The sequence below is a fragment of the Aulonocara sp. 'chitande type north' Nkhata Bay genome, linkage group LG13 (genome assembly GCF_057382095.1).
Source record: "Aulonocara sp. 'chitande type north' Nkhata Bay isolate Kocher_YH1m ecotype deep benthic linkage group LG13, A_spYH_male_GT1.1, whole genome shotgun sequence".
In the NCBI taxonomy this organism is placed as follows: Eukaryota; Metazoa; Chordata; class Actinopteri; order Cichliformes; family Cichlidae; genus Aulonocara; species Aulonocara sp. 'chitande type north' Nkhata Bay.
The window spans coordinates 3,084,869-3,102,973 of NC_141356.1; the positions used below are offsets into that span (position 1 = coordinate 3,084,869).

At 40.9% G+C, this 18,105-nt stretch overlaps 1 protein-coding gene across 2 annotated transcripts in view; it reads right to left on the reverse strand.

Moving 5' to 3' along the window:
* The window catches only part of fancl (FA complementation group L), a 34,842-nt gene extending 22,704 nt beyond the window's left edge, over window positions 1-12,138 (reverse strand). Inside the window, exons 1-5 of one of the 2 annotated variants that reach the window (XM_086258289.1) lie at window positions 11,742-12,134; window positions 11,158-11,216; window positions 6,968-7,028; window positions 6,478-6,534; window positions 6,103-6,200 (exon numbers count right to left, since the gene is read on the reverse strand). In XM_086258289.1, coding sequence (XP_086114415.1) covers window positions 6,103-6,200; window positions 6,478-6,534; window positions 6,968-7,028; window positions 11,158-11,216; window positions 11,742-11,828 — 362 coding nt within the window. In that variant the 5' untranslated portion in view covers window positions 11,829-12,134. Of the gene's footprint in view, window positions 1-6,102; window positions 6,201-6,477; window positions 6,535-6,967; window positions 7,029-11,157; window positions 11,217-11,741 lie in introns of both variants that reach the window. The other variant, XM_086258288.1, reaches the window with a different exon arrangement.
* Window positions 12,139-18,105: the final 5,967 nt, after the last annotated feature.

Consider the following 18,105-nt stretch of genomic DNA (forward strand, 5'->3'; position numbering starts at 1 on the left):
AGTACTGTGCAAAAGTCTTGGTCAGCCTTCTTTTTTTTAATATCTCACAAAATGCCAGCCATGTTTTTTTTAAGTCACCTTGAGTCCTCCAGTCTTTGGCTGCTTTTTCACCCATTTTTAGCCAAGTACCTGACCACTGAACTAGGAATCATTCAAGTACAAGAAAAATGGTACATCCAAGGATAAAATAAAATAAAAATTAATTACGCAGCAGTCCTAAAACAATAGATGAACAGCATCTGAAAGTCATATCCTTAAGAAACAAAAAATAAACCTACCAGCAGCGACCTGATACAGGACCTGACAGACACATCTGGTACCGAATTACAAAAGAACTAAACTGAAAACGAGTGGTGACAGGTCGTATGGAGTTATGAATCCAAATTTGACATTTCTGGTTCAAATCACTATCAGGTTGTGGGGAGGAGGTCAGAAGAGGTACAACTGTGAGTGTCTGCAGCCTCTAAAACAGGCTGTGTCATGGTGTGGAACTACATTTCAGCCAGTGGTCTGGGAATGTTGTCAAAACTGATGGAATTATCCGATGGAATAACCCAGAAAAGTACTGTCAGATTTTGATCCACAATGCAATACAATCTACAGAGCGCATGTTTGGCAGCAGACCACAATCCAAAGCACACAGCAAAAGCACACCTGGATAGAAAAACATCAGTCTGGCCTCCCCAAAGGTAGAACCTCAACATTTGTGTTGAACGCAGCTAACATCCAAAGAACTTTGGAATATCACACTATACAATTTTTAAAGACAGAGAAAAAAAAATTAAAGCAAGAAATACTTAACTACTAAATATCTGTTTGTGTTTGTTTTTTAATTTAATGCTTATTCAAGAATGTTGGCAAACCACTCTACTTCAAAATCTACTTCACAAGTTCTAGCAGTGTGCAATGCAAGTACATAGTATTCATGAGAAACCACTGAAGTATGTTTTCTCTGATGTGGTGCACGCAAAGAGTTATGAGAAAGAAGTAAGGCTGGCACAGCAGCAAATTTGCCATTGGATATTTAAGCTGTAAAACAGAAATTCAAAAAACATCAAAGATTATTGCTAAAGTTGACTTTTGCTGTATAAATCTGGCAGAATGTACAGAGATAATCTAGACCATAGGTGTCAAACTCTGGCCCGCAGGCCAAATTTGGCCTAATTACATTTGGCCCGCAAAGCCACACCAAATTACTATTAGAGCTGGCCTACTGGTATTATACAGCTAATATATATATTGTTTAGTATTAAGCTTTGCTTGTTCCATATTCAGTTTTCCAGCAAAACGTGTTTGAGTCCATAAGAAAAGATTCATTCTTATATCTAGAGGAATAAATATATTTCAGTAAATATTAACGTTAGCCCGCGACTTTGTTCCAGTTTTGAATTTTGGCCCACACCCCTGATCTAGACAGAACAAATCTGACCAGTATACTGTATAAGAAAAAGAACTTGTAATTTTGGTTTCTTGACAAAGAATATCAGGAGGGAGAAAAAAAATCATTGGTGCATTGCTAAAACACATTTCCAGCTCCTCTCCTCTGGGGTTTCACACCCCGTATAGCAGGGACTAGCTGCCGCCCCTACTTGGCCATGATAGAAACAGCGTGACAGTCAGATGTCCTGCTGGGAAGACTGATGAGAGCATCCCATTTGCAACTCCACACTTCCAGACAGCGCACACCACGCACATCAGTGTGTGCGCATGTGTCTGATTTTTTTTTTTAATATGGGAGTGCGTGTTGACAAAGTGATTCATGAATGGTGAGATCAACACATATGTAATGCTTGTGTGCGCTGCATCAGAAACACACATGCAAAACGATGGCATGCACAAGAATGAAGAATGGATAGAGAACGATGTAAGCCGTACAAAAATAAATAAATACTAATAATAATAATAATACTAATAATAAATACACCAACTTTAATAAGATAGAAGCCACTACCTGCTTTACACTTTAACTGTGCTATTCAGGACATTCTCATTACTTACAGCAACCCCAGATAACAACATTGTGTAATTTTACAGAACAGGATTTTACATGCACTTTATTAGCTGGCCTGATAATGTAACAAAAACAGATGAAACCGTGCGCCCCCCCCAGCTCCAGCCCATCAGAAGCTTGCCGATGTATCTGGCCTCAGAAGAGCAGCAACGCAGTGTGACCGCATGATAATACTGAGATAAGAAGAGACGGCGCTCTGCACATCCACCAAGAGGCTGTGAACATCGAGTGCCAGCTGTGCCCATAATGAGCCCTGCAGCTTCTAGGGCCACGTTTGGAGGCCTCCGAGTGATGGCAGCTGACCTACTTGACCTCATTTTCCATTAATTAACACATGGTTTGCCATCTCCAGCCAATTAAGATGACCACACTCTCAAAATGCACAAATGGAGACACATGGAGAGAGACAGAGCTGCTCACTTACCTGGCCCAATCAGCAGACAGAATTACAGCTGAAAACCCCTGGTGGCTATTAGCACGGCCCGTACCAATTAAGACGCTAAGCGAATCTCGAGTGCTTTGGAGATTGAGGCCCACTGTGTATAATGCCTCCTAACCGTAACACGACACTGAAAATGATGTTGGTCCCATTTCAGCATAAAGCATACCTTCACCCCCCCACACTCCTATTAAAACCTGAGAGTCTTCAATTAGAGCCATTTGCATTTCGCTAATATCATAATTGTAGCTCCGGTCATTAATAGGAAAGTAGAAAATGAGTGTAGTAGTCAAGGCTTAATCCGAGCTGGGGGAGAATAGATATCTTTCTCCTAACCGCCGCCGCCACCTCCTCCTCCTCGTTCTCTCCTGATGAGCGGAGAAAACGGTATTAGCCAGACCCGTCAGCGCACGTGGGCTGAGTGTTATTAAATGTGACCTGGATTTAACTATAACTCAATAACTAAAAATAAGGAAGTCATTAAGAGCCATTTGTTAATGTAGAACTGTGTTGTTGTAGGCTCTCCAATCAGTTTACGCTGCTGAAGAAAGGGGGGGTGCTCTATACAGCCTTTTAAAGCAGTGGGGGTTTCTGCTCATATATGCACCACAATAAGTTAATCCTGCCCCTGGGGAAAACGCAGAAAACTAAAAATACATATATCAAAGCTTTGACAGAGGAACAGGAGAGCCACCGAGTTGATACGTGGAGCTCCATCAGCAAGCAATTCCACAGGCAAATTACTACCACAGTATCCTGGGACCATGTAAGTGGGGAATGGAACCATGTTACTACATTGTTCATTAAGAGAAAATAACTTGTTTGATTATGGCTTGATATTCTCAAAGCTAATTTCAACATTGCGTGGGGATTGAATCTGCACTATTTTAACTTGATGATCACACCCACAGCTTTAGGATCACCACATGCACCTACAGACTTCCATAACATTATCTGATCAATCTCATGGAGGTCATCCTGATTGCAAATGTTAAAAGTGACAGAGGGTTTACTCCCAGCGTATGAACATGACTGTGCCTGAGCAAGCCTGACCTACAAAATCCAGTTCTCCTCAGACTAGCGGGACCACTGCATAAACTCACAGGGCACACTTAAGCATACAGTGTCCTGAACCACTTTTAGATGTGGGTCCAGGAATGGTTCCATTAAATGAGGCGGTGTGACTGCAGTGCTTCTACGACTAAGACTGCTTGTGAAAACAACTGTTAAGTAATTAATAAACCTATAAGTCATGGGAGGACAGTGTGCAGTAAAAATAGCCAATAAATAAACCATAAAATTCATAAACCACAAACCTCTTTGTGCTGTGCGAGACAGAGAGCGGGCGATCAGAGAGAGAAGCTGAGCCTGACCATAAGGCTGGATGCATTTCACAGCAAGTGCTTATTTGGATTACACTCATTTTGATTGCTTTAATAAAGTACGCCTTTTTAAACTTGTAAGAACGTGTAACTATAGTAACTGGCTGGTTCTGGTTAGACTTAGTCTGATGATGACGTAACAACTAACTAAATGTCAGTTTCTTCTAAATTTTAAGACATGAGAAAGAATGATAATTGTTTCAGCGAGTATGAAGAAACGCATACTAACTATTAGAATATACACAGGTGAGCGGTAACAGTGGCATGTAAAGGCCTGATGTTTTGGTAAGAAAACAGTTGCAGTGCAATGAAAAAGTATTTTGCATCTTCCTAGTTCCTTAGTTGTTTTGCACATTTCTTTCACTTAAATCTTTCAGATCAAACAAATTATATTAGTCAAAGATAAAGTAAGAAAAATACAAAATGCAGTTTTACGTGATTATTACAGGAAAAGAAAAACAGCTATCCAAACCTAACTGGCCCTGTGTGGAAAAAGTAATTTCCCCACCATTGTTAAATGATGAATTAACAGTGATTAACCACACTTTTTGGAAAGCTGAGTTCACTTCCACTTGCTACACCCAGGCCTGATTACTGCCAGACCTGTTGAATCAAGAAATCGCTTAAATAGAAACTGTCTGATAAAGTGAAGCAGGCTAAAACATCTCACAAAGAAACACATGCCAGGATCTAAAGAAACGGGGAAACAAAGTCACTGACCTCCGTTGGTCTGGAAAGGGTTACAAAGCCAATTTAACCTCCTAGGACCTGGCGTCCACATATGTGGACATCACATTTTGGGTTATTTAGACCAAAATACTCAATTTTGCTCTACAAGGGCCTGATATCCACTTACGAGGACATTATACTGCTACTGTTCTATCAAAATTTTAAATGAATATCCTCATATATGGCTCTCTTTTTTCTTAGAAACTAAAATTAGGTAAAAAAGAAAAAAACTGCTAATTCAGCCCAAATATCAAAGAGAAATTAAAAATACATGCTGTGGCAGAGTTTGGGTCTTAGGGGGTTAAAGGATTTGGGCCTCCACCAAACCATGGAACACCGGTGAACCTTCACAGCAATGGCCAGTCTACCAAAATTACTCCAAGAGAGCATTGACGACTCATCCAGGAGACAAAAGAACACAAAAGAACCCAGAACAACATCTAAAGAACTTCAGGCCTCACTGCCTATGTTAAGTTCAGTGTTCATAATTTAACAATAAGAAAGAGAAAGGTCAGAAATGGCATCCTTGGGAGAGTAGCAAGGCAAAAACCACTGCTGACTAAAAAGAACACAAAGTTTCTCATTTGCCAAACAATATTTTGATGATCCCCAAGACTTTGGGGGAAATGTCCTGTGGACTGACCAGACAAAATCTGAACTTTCTGGAAGGCTATGTTATATCTAGTGTAAAAAACAGAACATCATATCAACAGTCAAACATGGTGGTGGTGGTATGATGGTCTGGCGCTATTTTGCTGCTTCAGGACTTGGATGAGTTGCCATAACTGAGGGAACCATGAATTCTAGTCAGTACCAGAAAATCTTGAAGGAGAATGTCCAGCCATCAGTTTGAGCTCTGAAATTCAAAAGCACTGATCCAGGAGGACAAAACAAACAGAAGGTCCATCTCAGACTAAGTCAGAAACGAGCAAAAATGTCTGATTGTGCCACTTTTGTTGCCAAGAACAGCAATCAGTTATTAGGTTTTATTTTTTTCCACGTAGGGCCAGGTAAGTATAGATAATCTTTCATTCCACTAAAAAAAGGTGACTCGGTTATCCGTTTGTCACAACATTCTTGGCAAGTAAAGTATTTTCCCCCTACAAACAGCAGCATGCACCATAAGCAGGCCTGTAGGATATTTCCAGAGGACTGCTTTGTAATAACACGATCAGTGTTGTTGCCTAAGCAGATAATTTCAGAGCCTGCCTCTGTCAGAGATTTCTGCCTATTGAAAGGAAATACTTCCGTCTCCAAGTGCTGCTCACAGGGGATTGTCTGACTCTTGGGGTTTTCTGTCCAATAATGAAGGGTCTTTACCTTACATTATAAAGTGCCTTGAGATGAATGCTGTTGTATGTTGTTGTGGTGTCCTATACTCAGCAGACACAAACCTAAGCTGCGACTCAGACAAAACCACCAGTAAAAGTGCCGTTCAGAGCTGGCAAACATGCTGACACACATTTCACAGCTTAATGACTGACGCGCCAATAAAGCCCTGGTTCCGGAGCATGTGTTGGTACTCTTACTGGCCCACTTACTTGTCCCACCCGAGGGTCTCCATCTCAGAGATGAGCTGAGAGTAATACTGCGGAGGCGGGATGGAGCGGCACTCGGGGCGGCTCTTCAGCACCACTTCCTGCAACAACACACACAGAGCTCTTCTTATTTTAAGCCCAGATTACTATGCACATCATATCACAACTTACTCTCAGGAGCAATCTTTCTACAGAGCAAGCTGAATCAGGGCCGTGATGACAGTTTTCTTTATTTTTATGGCACAAAATACACATGCACGTGCATATGCCTCTCAAGCAAGGCTATTGATAATGCCTGGAGGTTCCCATTTAGTTGCTATTCATGAAGCTACAATGTCAAAGTGACCGTGCGAGCCGCCATGTCATTCTCCTCCTTACCAAGACAGTCTTCAGCTCCAGAATGAAACCGACAAGATCAGCCGACTGCTGCAGCCTCTGTGAGGAGTCAAACACGAGAGAAAAGACATCCTTGAATGGAGGGATAATGAAGTGACAGTGTCTATTTTTTTCCTCTAGCCAGCCATTCAAATCAAACAGTGTTTGTGATTAATGGGGGCTGCCACCAGCTTTAATAATTAATGATAGCTTAAAGGCTGTGAAAATAATGAACTTTGCAGCCCGGGGTGAAATATCAATCTCATCCAAATAACCCTGAGGGGCCACATAACAAATAGGGACATTTTCCAGGCGATGTTAATTAAACAGTGAAAAATATTTTTTCTCTGCCTGTGAGTGAGGCGAGCCTGATGGGTGACAGAGGGAGCAGGAGCGACACAAAGGAGCCAAATACAAAGCACGCAGCACAAAACAGCGTGCTCTCATAGACTGAGACAACATATCACTAAATACCAACATGCGGCACATTTACCTGCTTCACTATGCGCTCATATCCACGCAACAGGTGCTTCAGCTGCCAGCAGCAGTGCAGCCTGTAAGGACAAAGTTGTGAATGGGTTACTGAGGACATCTTCTGTGGCCAGGCACAAGTTTCAAGAACATCTTTTCTGGCTCAAAATCTGCTTTCAATGGTGCGTACACACGTATCGCTGATTGGCCAAGTTACCTTACCCTAACAGTAATCCATACATTTTCCTGTTAGTGCAGGCCATAATTTAACCTTGATTAAAGGTCAAAATGCTTTTTTAGTGGTGCCTTATGTTTTTTATAAACCAGAAAATATAATAACTAACGAGTGATTGCATAGGGGTGTATAAACACATAGAAAGTGAAAAACAGGTAAGTGAAGAAGAAACACTGATCAGAGCAGCCTACACCTATTGCAGAGTAACTAAGGAAGGATTCAGTCACCCGATCCATCCCTAACTATATGCTTTATCAAAAAGGAAAGTTTTAAGCCTAATCTTAAAAGTAGAGAGGGTGTCCAGAACAAGAATTTCCATCTTGTTGTCATGAATTATTTTACTTAAATACCAATTCAGTAAATTTATAACTCTGCATGTATTTGTTGTTACATTTTATTTAACAAAGCTAGTAACTGTATGTAGATTGGACAAAGGATGCCATGTGGAGTTGAAATGTATGAGGAAGAGGAAGACCATAGACAACATTTAGAAATCTAGTGAATCCTTAAGATGCTCAGGATAGGGTGAGATGCAATCATACGAATACATACAGCAAATGTGCATGAGGCAGAGATCCAATTTCCCCTAAACCTTCATCGGTTCCCTGTTAAATCCAGCACTGAATTTAAAATCCTCCTCCTTGCATATAAAGTCCAGAAAAATCACGCTCCGTTATATCTTAAAGACCATATAATATCATATTATGTCAACAGATAACTTCACTCTCACACTGCAGACTTACTTGTGGTTAAAAGTACAGGGTGGGCCATTTATATGGATACACCGTAATAAAATGTGAATGGTTGGTGATATTAAAGTCCTGTTTGTGGCACATTAGTATATGTGAGGGGCAAACTCCTCAAGATGGGTGGTGACCATGGTGACCATTTAGAAGTCGGCCATCTTGGATACAACTTTTGTTTTTTCAATAGGAAGAGGGCCATGTGACACATCAAACTTATTGGTAATGTCACAAGAAAAACAATGGTGTGCTTGGTTTCAACTAGAGCTGGGCGATATGAGATTTTTTCATATCACGATATGTTTTTTTCATTTCAGGCGATAACGATATCTATCACGATATAAGCCAAATAACTATATTTGTAAGATTTAAATGTGCCGTTGCTCACAAGTAAAATGTGAAATAATCAGCAGCTTGTTTTTATTTAAATATTTATTTCCCATAATAAGTTCAACAGGGTAGATGTACTTAAGGAACATGAGACTTTTTCAGATAAATAAAGGCAAATATTGCAAACTACACAAAAGGCAGCCGCTAAAGCGTTTAAGTTTCAAAATAGAACAAACGAAACAGACTAAATTGTCAATTCCACTTAGAAACAAAATATTAATTCTAAAAATAAATCTTAGTTTGTTTTACAGAAGAACAGACAAAACTGACTAACTTTTGTCAATATCAAATAAACTGAGAACTAAAAGGAAATTCTCAATCTCTCCTTGTTGTAAAGCTGAGCTTTTCAAACAGTTTTAACAGTTACTTTAGTCTGACAAAAGCCGAATGACGAATTAGCGCTTCCAGTCAGAGACTGAGGCTACGTCCACACGTACACGGGTATTTTTGAAAACGGAGATTTTCCGTTTTCGTTTTAAAAAATAATCCCGTCCACACATAAAGGCAGAAATGAAGGAAAACGCTGCTATGAACATGCCAAAGCAGCAGGTGGCGCTAGATTCCTAACCGTCAAGAAATGTTGGCCAATCAGAAGTCTAGAAGCCTCGGTGGGAAAAAGTAAACAAAGCTGCGGCATAGAAGCAGAACAGAGTCGTGTGTGTGGAGGGACAGTAACTGTGTGTATATGTAAGCATTTAAACACTGCAGAGAGTAGAATTAATAGTAACAGTATTGTAGAAATTCATTTCACCGAAACAATAACGTGGCGCACAGTGTGACGCATGCACCAGTTTATTGTATTTAAGACTTGCTTTCGGCACAATTTACAGTGCACGCTACTCTGTTTTTTGTCAGACTTGAAATAGCCGAAATACCTTCACACTACGGAACTTCTATGGCTCTTCCGTTCGACAATCTCTCCGGCATTGGAACCATCATCTGTTTTCTCTTCGGTCACGCTCGGTTGATTTTTCTAGTCGGCACACTCATTTCCTCCATTACGCGCTGGCTGCTTCCCAAACAAACACACGTGCGGCTTGGCACTTGTGCTGTACGTAACAAGTCACGCGACGTGACGCTGCGGCTGTGATTGGTTCGGCTCTGCGCTACCTAATTTGGATTGGCTGACCTTTTTTTTTTTTTTTTTTAAGAGGACAAGAGCGGCGAGGTCTATCGCGATAGCTTAATTTCTCTATCGAGTAAAAGTTATATCGCGATACATATCGTTATCGTTCTATCGCCCAGCTCTAGTTTCAACGTAACTTTATTCTTTCATGAGTTATTTACACGTTTCTGACCACTTATAAAATGTGTTCAATGTGCTGCCCATTGTGTTGGATTGTCAATGCAACCCTCTTCTCCCACTCTTCACACACTGATAGCAACACCGCAGGAGAAATGCCAGCACAGGCATCCAGCATCCGTAGTTTCAGGTGCTGCACATCTCGTATCTTCACACCATAGACAATTGGCTTCAGATGACCCCAAAAATAAAAGTCTAAGGGGGTCAGATCGGGAGACCTTGGGGGCCATTCAACTGGCCCACGACGACCAATCTGCTTTCCAGGAAACTGTTCATCTAGGAATGCTCGGACCTGGCACCCATAATGTGGTGGTGCACCATCTTGCTGGAAAAACTCAGGGAATGTGCAAGACACCCTACGAGACCACCCATCTCCCATACTACAGTTAACAAACTGCTTGTTAAGTTTCGTGAAACTGGTTCAGTGTTGGATTGAAATCTGCTGCAATGACCCGGTTACTGCGTTCACCAGATATCAACACAATTTCGATCCGCTCCTCACGTGTTAACCTCTTCGACATGTCAATGGCTGTGAACAAAGAGAAACTTGTAAATAACTCATGAAAGAATAAAGTTACGTTGAAACCAAGCACACCATTGGTCACCACCCACCTTGAGGAGTTTGCCCCCTCACATATACTAATGTGCCACAAACAGGACTTTAATATCACCAACCATTCCATGTTATTACTGTGTATCCATATAAATGGCCCACCCTGTAGAATGTTTTGGTTCAAGATACTCTCTATATCAGCTCCCCCTCCCTGAGCCTGGTACTGTTGGAGGCTTCTTCCTTTTAAAAGGGAGTTCTTTCTCCCCGCTGTCAACATCTGATTTTTGGTGTTTTCTTTTTATTATTGTAAGGTCTATAATATAAAGTGCCCAGAGGTGGCTGTTGTTGTAAATTGGCGCTATATCAATAAAACTGAATGGAATACACAAAACAGACCACAGTCTTATAATTAATAACCTGTGGGGCGTAAAATTGAGCAGGGACAGACGCGAATCAGGAAAAATAGCAGCAACAGAAATTCAGTTTTGGTTTAAGGGGAAGCAGCAGAAAGCTGAGGATATGTCTTAGGAACCAAACAATGCAGTTTAATGTTGTTACTAAACAATACTGTTAAGTTAGCTCTCACAAATTAAGATACACTAAAATACTGTTACTTCCTTCTAATGAAGTTGATTCTGCCTGAAAAGAGCCTTTGCTTGATGATGTTGGTCATAACTACATGTGGGAAAGTTAAGCCATTTCATATAAATCTTATTTTCTTTTTATTCTTTGGAAGCTTTTATAAGTCATTTTCATGAAAATTATATATTTTTAAGGTATTTCTGTTTGGCACAGTTTTACCCAGCATGCCCTTCCTGATGCAACCCCAAAGGTTCTTTGAGTCTTTGGCTGGAATCAGCTTTTAGTTTACTAAGCAAATCTGTTAACTACTACATTATAGCAGCACTTTACTACAACTCCCTTATTAGACCTTATCCCGTATCACATTTAAAACATTTGTACAGAGAATGCAAGGGGATGCTTGTACTTGGCCTCCTTGAGCTGTCGATCTGGTGGGAGTACTATTCTCATCCTGAAGTCTCTTTCCTGGGGGGGGGGGGGGGAGAAACAAGACAAAGCATTATTAAAGCAGATTACTAGCTCTGCGATCAGTGTACCACAGAGGTTAATGCCTTCTACAACTAACGCGCTAATGAAGAACACGTGACCGACCAACCTACGTTAAGGAATTGGATAATATTACGTTTCTTTGGGTGTTTCAAGAGACACATAAATAATAGAAATTTACTTTAGACCACGTTTTCAACTTTTTTTCATCGCTTTAATACGGCATGACACTCGTAGTAAGTAACTGCTTTCAAGATTATATACCAGCTTATGAAGTCGTTTCATGCGCTAATACAATTACGGTTCTGCTACCGATACTAATGTAAGCTGCTTAAAAAACAGGACGAATTTACCAGAAGTTTCTATAAATCAGTTAGATGTCTAAATATATGGTTTCCAGACAAGTATTTGCATCCAAAGCAAAAAATCTTTAAATTAATCGTTTTTTCAATATGACACTGACATACGTCCAACAAAAAACAACACACAAACGCATAATTTTACCTGAACAGTGATAAATCCATCGTAGACTGTCTGCTGCTTGTTGAGAGGTACAAGCAACGGGTTATCGTTTACCAGTGATTTCTCCATAAAACTTTCTATGACCTTTTACGCCTAAATTTCCGCTCGCAAAGCAGGGTGACTACTTCCTAGCTTGAGTTGGACCGTACAGACTGGCACTTTCTGATTAGTCGCTGACTTGAACCAAACCTGAGAAATTCAAGCTAAAGCTGTTAAACGTAGAATTAGCAAGAGGTATGTTGACAGGAGAATCAATCGCAACCCCTGCATCCCGCCATTAAATCCCAAACAGTCGACGTCATCCAGTTGCTTTCAAAGACTTACAAAAAGTATCGTAATTCTGAAGTTTCTTGACAGTCGTTGGTGTGACGTTTAAACGTTAGTGTGTTGATGATTTTACTGATTAACTGCCGGTCTCTACGGAAGGTTTAACTGTTGAAATTACTGAAAATTACCGACATTATTGCCCATTATGTAATTGCGTCTAATTGACAGAAACATAATTTTTATTTTATATATAATCTTGCTCTCATCCCTTGGGGCAGGGGTGTCAAACTCAAATACACAGTGGGCCAAAATTTAAAACTGGAACAAAGTCGCGGGCTAACATTAATATTTATCAAAAAAAAATCTTCCTCCAGATATAGGAATGAATCTTTTCTTATGGACTCAAATAAGTTTTGCTGGAAAACTGAATATGGAACAAGCAAAGCTTAATACTAAACAATATATATATTAGCTGTATAATACCAGTAGGCCAGCTTCGCGGGCCAAATGTAATTAGGCTGCGGGCCAAATCTGGCCCGTGGGCCAGAGTTTGACACCTTTGCCCTGGGGGTTGGTGTGTTTCTCAAGCTCAGGTCTTCTACCAGACAGCCTTGAATTTGAGGGTCCTGTTTCTAGGACTACGCTCTTGTGGACAGAGCCCTCCGAAATGTGCCTGGAATTTGGTAAAGCCATTCTTCCACTTTTGGGGTAACAGCTCCTAATGCTCCTATTACCACTGAGACCACTTTTGACTTATCCTTCCACATCTGTTGTTTCTTCACCCCATGATGCTTCTCTATTTTGTGTGCTCCTTCTTCCAGTAGTTGCTTTCCACTGGGATTGTCATATCTATCACTACTTTGTCAACCGCCACTACATGTGATTGGTTGGCCTAGAATGCAGGTGTCAAACTCCAGTCCTCGAGGGTCGATGTCCTGAAACTTTACATGTCTCCCTTCTGCAACACACCTGAATAAAATTTAGTAGGTCCACAGAAGTGAACTGCATGCTGGTGATTCATGTTGCAGCAGCTCAAGAGTGAATGAACATGGTGCAATAAAAGCAGTTTTAGAAGTACTTTTATTTACCTTTTATTTAAATTTACTTGAGTAGGGTTAGCAGTTGCCACCTCTGCATGTAGTCAAGACTTGCTAATGACCTACAAATTCTATTCAGGTGTGTTGCAGCAGGGACACATGTAAAGGATGTTTCAGGATACCGGCCCTCAAGGACTGGAGTTCAACACCCCTGGTCTAGAACCTATTCCTGTTGTTCTTAACCACTTGTGGTGGTGTCTCCCATTAGGACTTGGGGACTTCTAGTCCATATGTGGCCCAGATGTTCCTCTGCACTGTCTCTATGGATCTGGTGCTTAGGGTTTGTTCTTGTACTGCTATGCTCAGATTCTCAGTTTCAAAAGTACCAGTTTGGCACCAGTATAGGATAAAACCTAAACGATACCCATCCCTATTTGGCAGATGCTCTGTGTTTCAGCCTGGATTGTGACTCTGACCTGCACTTCTCCTTGCCCTCCATCACTCTATGTCGCTCCAAGAACCATAGAAAAAGTGCTGGACTTCAGATGGACACCGTGCATTGTGTCTTGACATCAGTGGCATGTGTCTACTTCTGTGGCCAATTTATTATTCCAGCTGGGCATCTGATGATCAGAAGGGCATATGTATTGATGGCTTGGATTTAATTCCAACAATTCAGCTGACTTCTCAGCACCTGTCTTATTTTCTGGAATGTATTTGGCTGTGGCTGACCTTTGTGCATCTTTATCATGGTTCTAGTTGGCCTGTGGAATACCCAGACACTTGTAGCTATCCCCTATAACTGCTGTTCTGCCTGCTGGTAGGTCACCTTCTCTCACTTTACAGCCATTTGGCCACACATATTCCACACTTATTCATAATAGTTTTTTTCATACTTATTCATACACAAAAGTATCATGAGAGACAGGTCCTGGATGAAAAAGAGACACAACGAGATGTTGATTACTGACGTTTTACAAACTGCCAAACAAAGGCTCATAACTCTTGCCACTAAACTGAAGCGATATACCAGAAACACAGAGGCCAGGAGAATACATGGTCTGTTCTCCAAAGATCCATCTAGGACGTATTCTTATCTACAAGGGACCCAACACTGAAACTTAATAATGCTGGACAAAAATCTAAGAGTCTAAGAGAAAGAGTTGACACCACTGCCAAGTGCCTAGTGGACCTAAGAGCAGACCGCAGCAGTCTCCCAGAGCATAGCCAGTCAACATCACAAAGGAAGACATCCAAGAAGTTTCCAAAATGAAGAGCTGAACAGTACAAAGACCTGACATCATCTGCACCTACTGGCTGAAGAACCTAACAGCACCCAATGAGGTACTCATCCAGACTGATCCATCCAGACCCATCATAAAAAAATCCCTTTAAGGGACACTCAGGCATTTTAGACACCATGGTGAGTAGGCACAGGAGTCAATACGTAAGCACAGTTTAAAAAAATCTTTGGAAATAACACCAGAGGACCAAAGCAGGTTGACAGAGCAGTACACCAGAACTCTAAGACCAGGCAGACCAATCATGGATATGGGAGTGCTTGACACTGTACAAGGTTGATAGTGTGCTAACATTTATTAGCAACTCAGTGAGACTGTGGAAGACCACACCGGAGGCCTACTCCAAGGCAATCGCACAAGATGCCATCAAGTGTGGAATATTCCAAGTTGATGCACTGTCCTCATTGCTTTTCTGCATATGCCCGAACCCCCTCATCACTAAGACCAATTACAGATTTAGAGTGTCAAATAATACAATATTAAAAAGTATATTTTATAGCCTGGTAGAAAAATCTGTTTTAGACTATGGATATTCACCACTTCATAACAACTCTATAGGGATACAATTTCTTTTTTTAATCCATCATTCTGGATACCTGCCTATTTGATTGACAGGTATTTTCACACAGTCAGCTTTACCTCCTCATTTTCTTCTTTGCTTCAGATCTGCTAATTACAGCCACTGAAGTGGATCTTCCTGCTGTGGAGCTTTTATAATGTAATTATCTGTCAAAAATATGGCTTGCTGTGTCTTAAAGCCCATTCAAGAAATTTGTGCTTCAGTTTTAGTGAATCAGTTACTGTTTTCTTGGTATGCTATTAGTTTATTATTGCTAATTACTAGATACAATTATGTGAAAAATAAAGTTTTCATAGGACTCTATGTAGTCCTGTGAAGTCAATAGCTTGTAGAACAACAGATGAAGGTTGGTGGGCTGTAGTAGCTCAAAAGCAGAGAAAAAAAGTGCTACATAAGAACCAGTCCTTTTAATGATAATGTACACTTTTATTGATCCCCGTGGGGAAATTCTTCTCTGCATTTAACCCTCAGTGAAGCAGTGGGCAGCCACCAGTGCAGCGCCCGGGGAGCAGCGTGTGGGGATGGTACCTTGCTCAAGGGTACCTCAGGGTAGCCGTTCAGGGGATTCGAACCCCTGACCTTGCGATCATGGGGCAACCGCTCTACCTACTGAGCTATCCCTGCCCCTACCATCACCCGCTGGTTTGTAAACTCCAAGCTAGGGCTGGGCCATATCATACCGTTCATGGTAATACTGGTTTAATGTTGGGCAACGATAAGAAAATGAAATATCGCGATAGAATTTGGGTAAAACGCGCATTTGTTTTCATACACACATGGCAGAAAAAGCGTGCCGGCAGCGACGAAGAATGAGGAGGGCGAAAGCAGATCGTTGAATGAAACGGATGAACCAGAATTGGTTTGTAAAAATGCTGCAACTTCAGTGTGGAACTGGTTTAGCTTTCAACCGTCAGATACACAACAAAGCACTATTTTTGGTAGCGCATGCTAGCGAGCCGGCGTTATTACCGTGTTTTTTGGAAAATACGGCACACTTAAAATCAATCCTTTGATTTTTCTGAAAATCGAGAGTGCCCCTTATAATCCCGTGTGCCTTATGTATGAATTCTGGTTGTGTTTACTGACCTCAAAACGATTTTATGTACACGGCGCTCAGCAACCTGCCAAAAATGCTTTAGTACAACTTTGCTAAGCTACGAAGCCGCACCGCTTGATGGATTGTCGGAGCATTACGGCTATCGTAGGCAGGAGCCTCGCGGAGTGATACGTACTGTGCTTCAACATAATATTACCGTATTGTGTGTGTATAACCTCTTTTTAAGTGTTGTGGATATTATACATGGTTATGCTGAGGATATGTCGGCCAATTTCCACTGGAAATGCCTTTTGGTTAAACTGTCAGCGAGGAATTTGCATTTGCACTGTTACATTTTTATATAACTTTAATGCACATAAAAAAACAGCTGCTTTGTTTAAGTGAAAATACATTGATGTTTTTTTTTTTTTTTTTGCACTAATAAAGTTGTGGAGTTGTAAAGTATTTTGTCTAGTGTCAATTATATCGTCAGTTATATCGTTATCACAGATTTTCAAATGTATATCGTGATAAATATTTTTGGTCATATCGCCCTGCTCTACTCCAAGCTAAGTATTTTAGATGTCAGTATTTTGGTATTTTGGAAACAGAGGTGATAAGCAAGAGGTGGATCTGACTGTGAAGCTAAAGGCTAACTTGCTAGCCATTTTAACAGCTCTATTTTCCCTCAGAGTCCTATCCAATGAAAGTCTATTTGGAACCACAAAGGTCACACACCAGTGACTGGAGGCACCTCACATTGGCATCATTTTTCAGATCAAGAAGCTTAAAATGCACAGTTAAAATGACTCAAATTTTCAACTGTGGAAGTCACTACATCCTGGTGTTATATATACTCTCTGGTATTTTATTGTATTGTACAGAAGCAGACGAAAAAAAACACCAAAGAAAGAAGAGTAACAAAGAACAGACACACTTAGTCAGAAACTAACAAGAGCAACATAGGGGAGTAAAAACAGAAAGCCTGACCTTCAAAACAAAACAGGAAGTACCATGAAAGATGGACAATCAATGCAGATAACAGAAGACGCATTCAAAGGAAAGACATGGAAAAGGAAGACAACTAAAAATAAAATAGAGGCAATGCTGTGGGACTGAGAAATGCAGCCAAGTCCTAAAAACTACAGTTACTCCAATGGCCACTTGAAAGTGGATCTAAATTGTTCTATTAAAATGGGGGTTTTTTTGTGAATACTTTACCTCTCATAGTGACTAATTTTTTTATTTTTTGGGGGGGGGAGGGGGGGGGGGTCTTTAATAACCTGGCCGCATGGCTACTTTGATCGACACATGACCAACAGATAGCTATGGCTTAGTATCTGCTCTAGTATACAAAAAAGTGTAAAATTACTCCAAACATGTCTTATATTTTTTTATATCTTTGATTTGATTACTGCTTTGCACACTCTTGGCATCCTATCAATGAACTTCATGAGGTAGTTGCCTCAAATGGTTTTCCAACAGTCTTGAAGGAGTTCCCATGCTGAGCCCTTGTTGACCCTTTTGCCTTCACCCTGCGGTCCATCTCATCCCAAACCATCTTGATTGGGTTTAGGTCAGGTGACTGTGGAGGCCAGGCCATGGCGCAGCAGCTATTTGACCATAAAGTCTCCTCTGAACAGCTGATTTAGAGATGTGCTACTGGAAGTCTGTGTGGCATTTAACTGGGCTCTAATCTGACGTGCTGTTATCTTGTGATTTCTGAGGCTGGTGACTCGGATGAATTTATCCTCAGCAGCAGAGGTGACTCTTGGTCTTCCTTTCCTGGGACGGTCCTCATGTGAGCCAGTTTCGTCGCAGCATTTGATGGTTTTTGCGAGTGCAATTGGGGATACATTCGAAGTTTTAGCAATTTTCCAGACTGACTCACCTTCACTTCTTAAAGTAATGATGGACTGTCGTTTCTCTTTACTTAGCTGATTGGTTCTTGCTACAATATGAATTCTAACAGTTGTCAAATAGGGCTGTCAGCTGTGTACCAAGCTAACTTCTGCACAACACAACTGATGGTCCCATGAAGACAAGAAATTCCACAAATGAACCCTGACAAGGCACACCTGTGAAGTGAAAACCATTCTAGGAGACTACATCATTAAGCTCAATG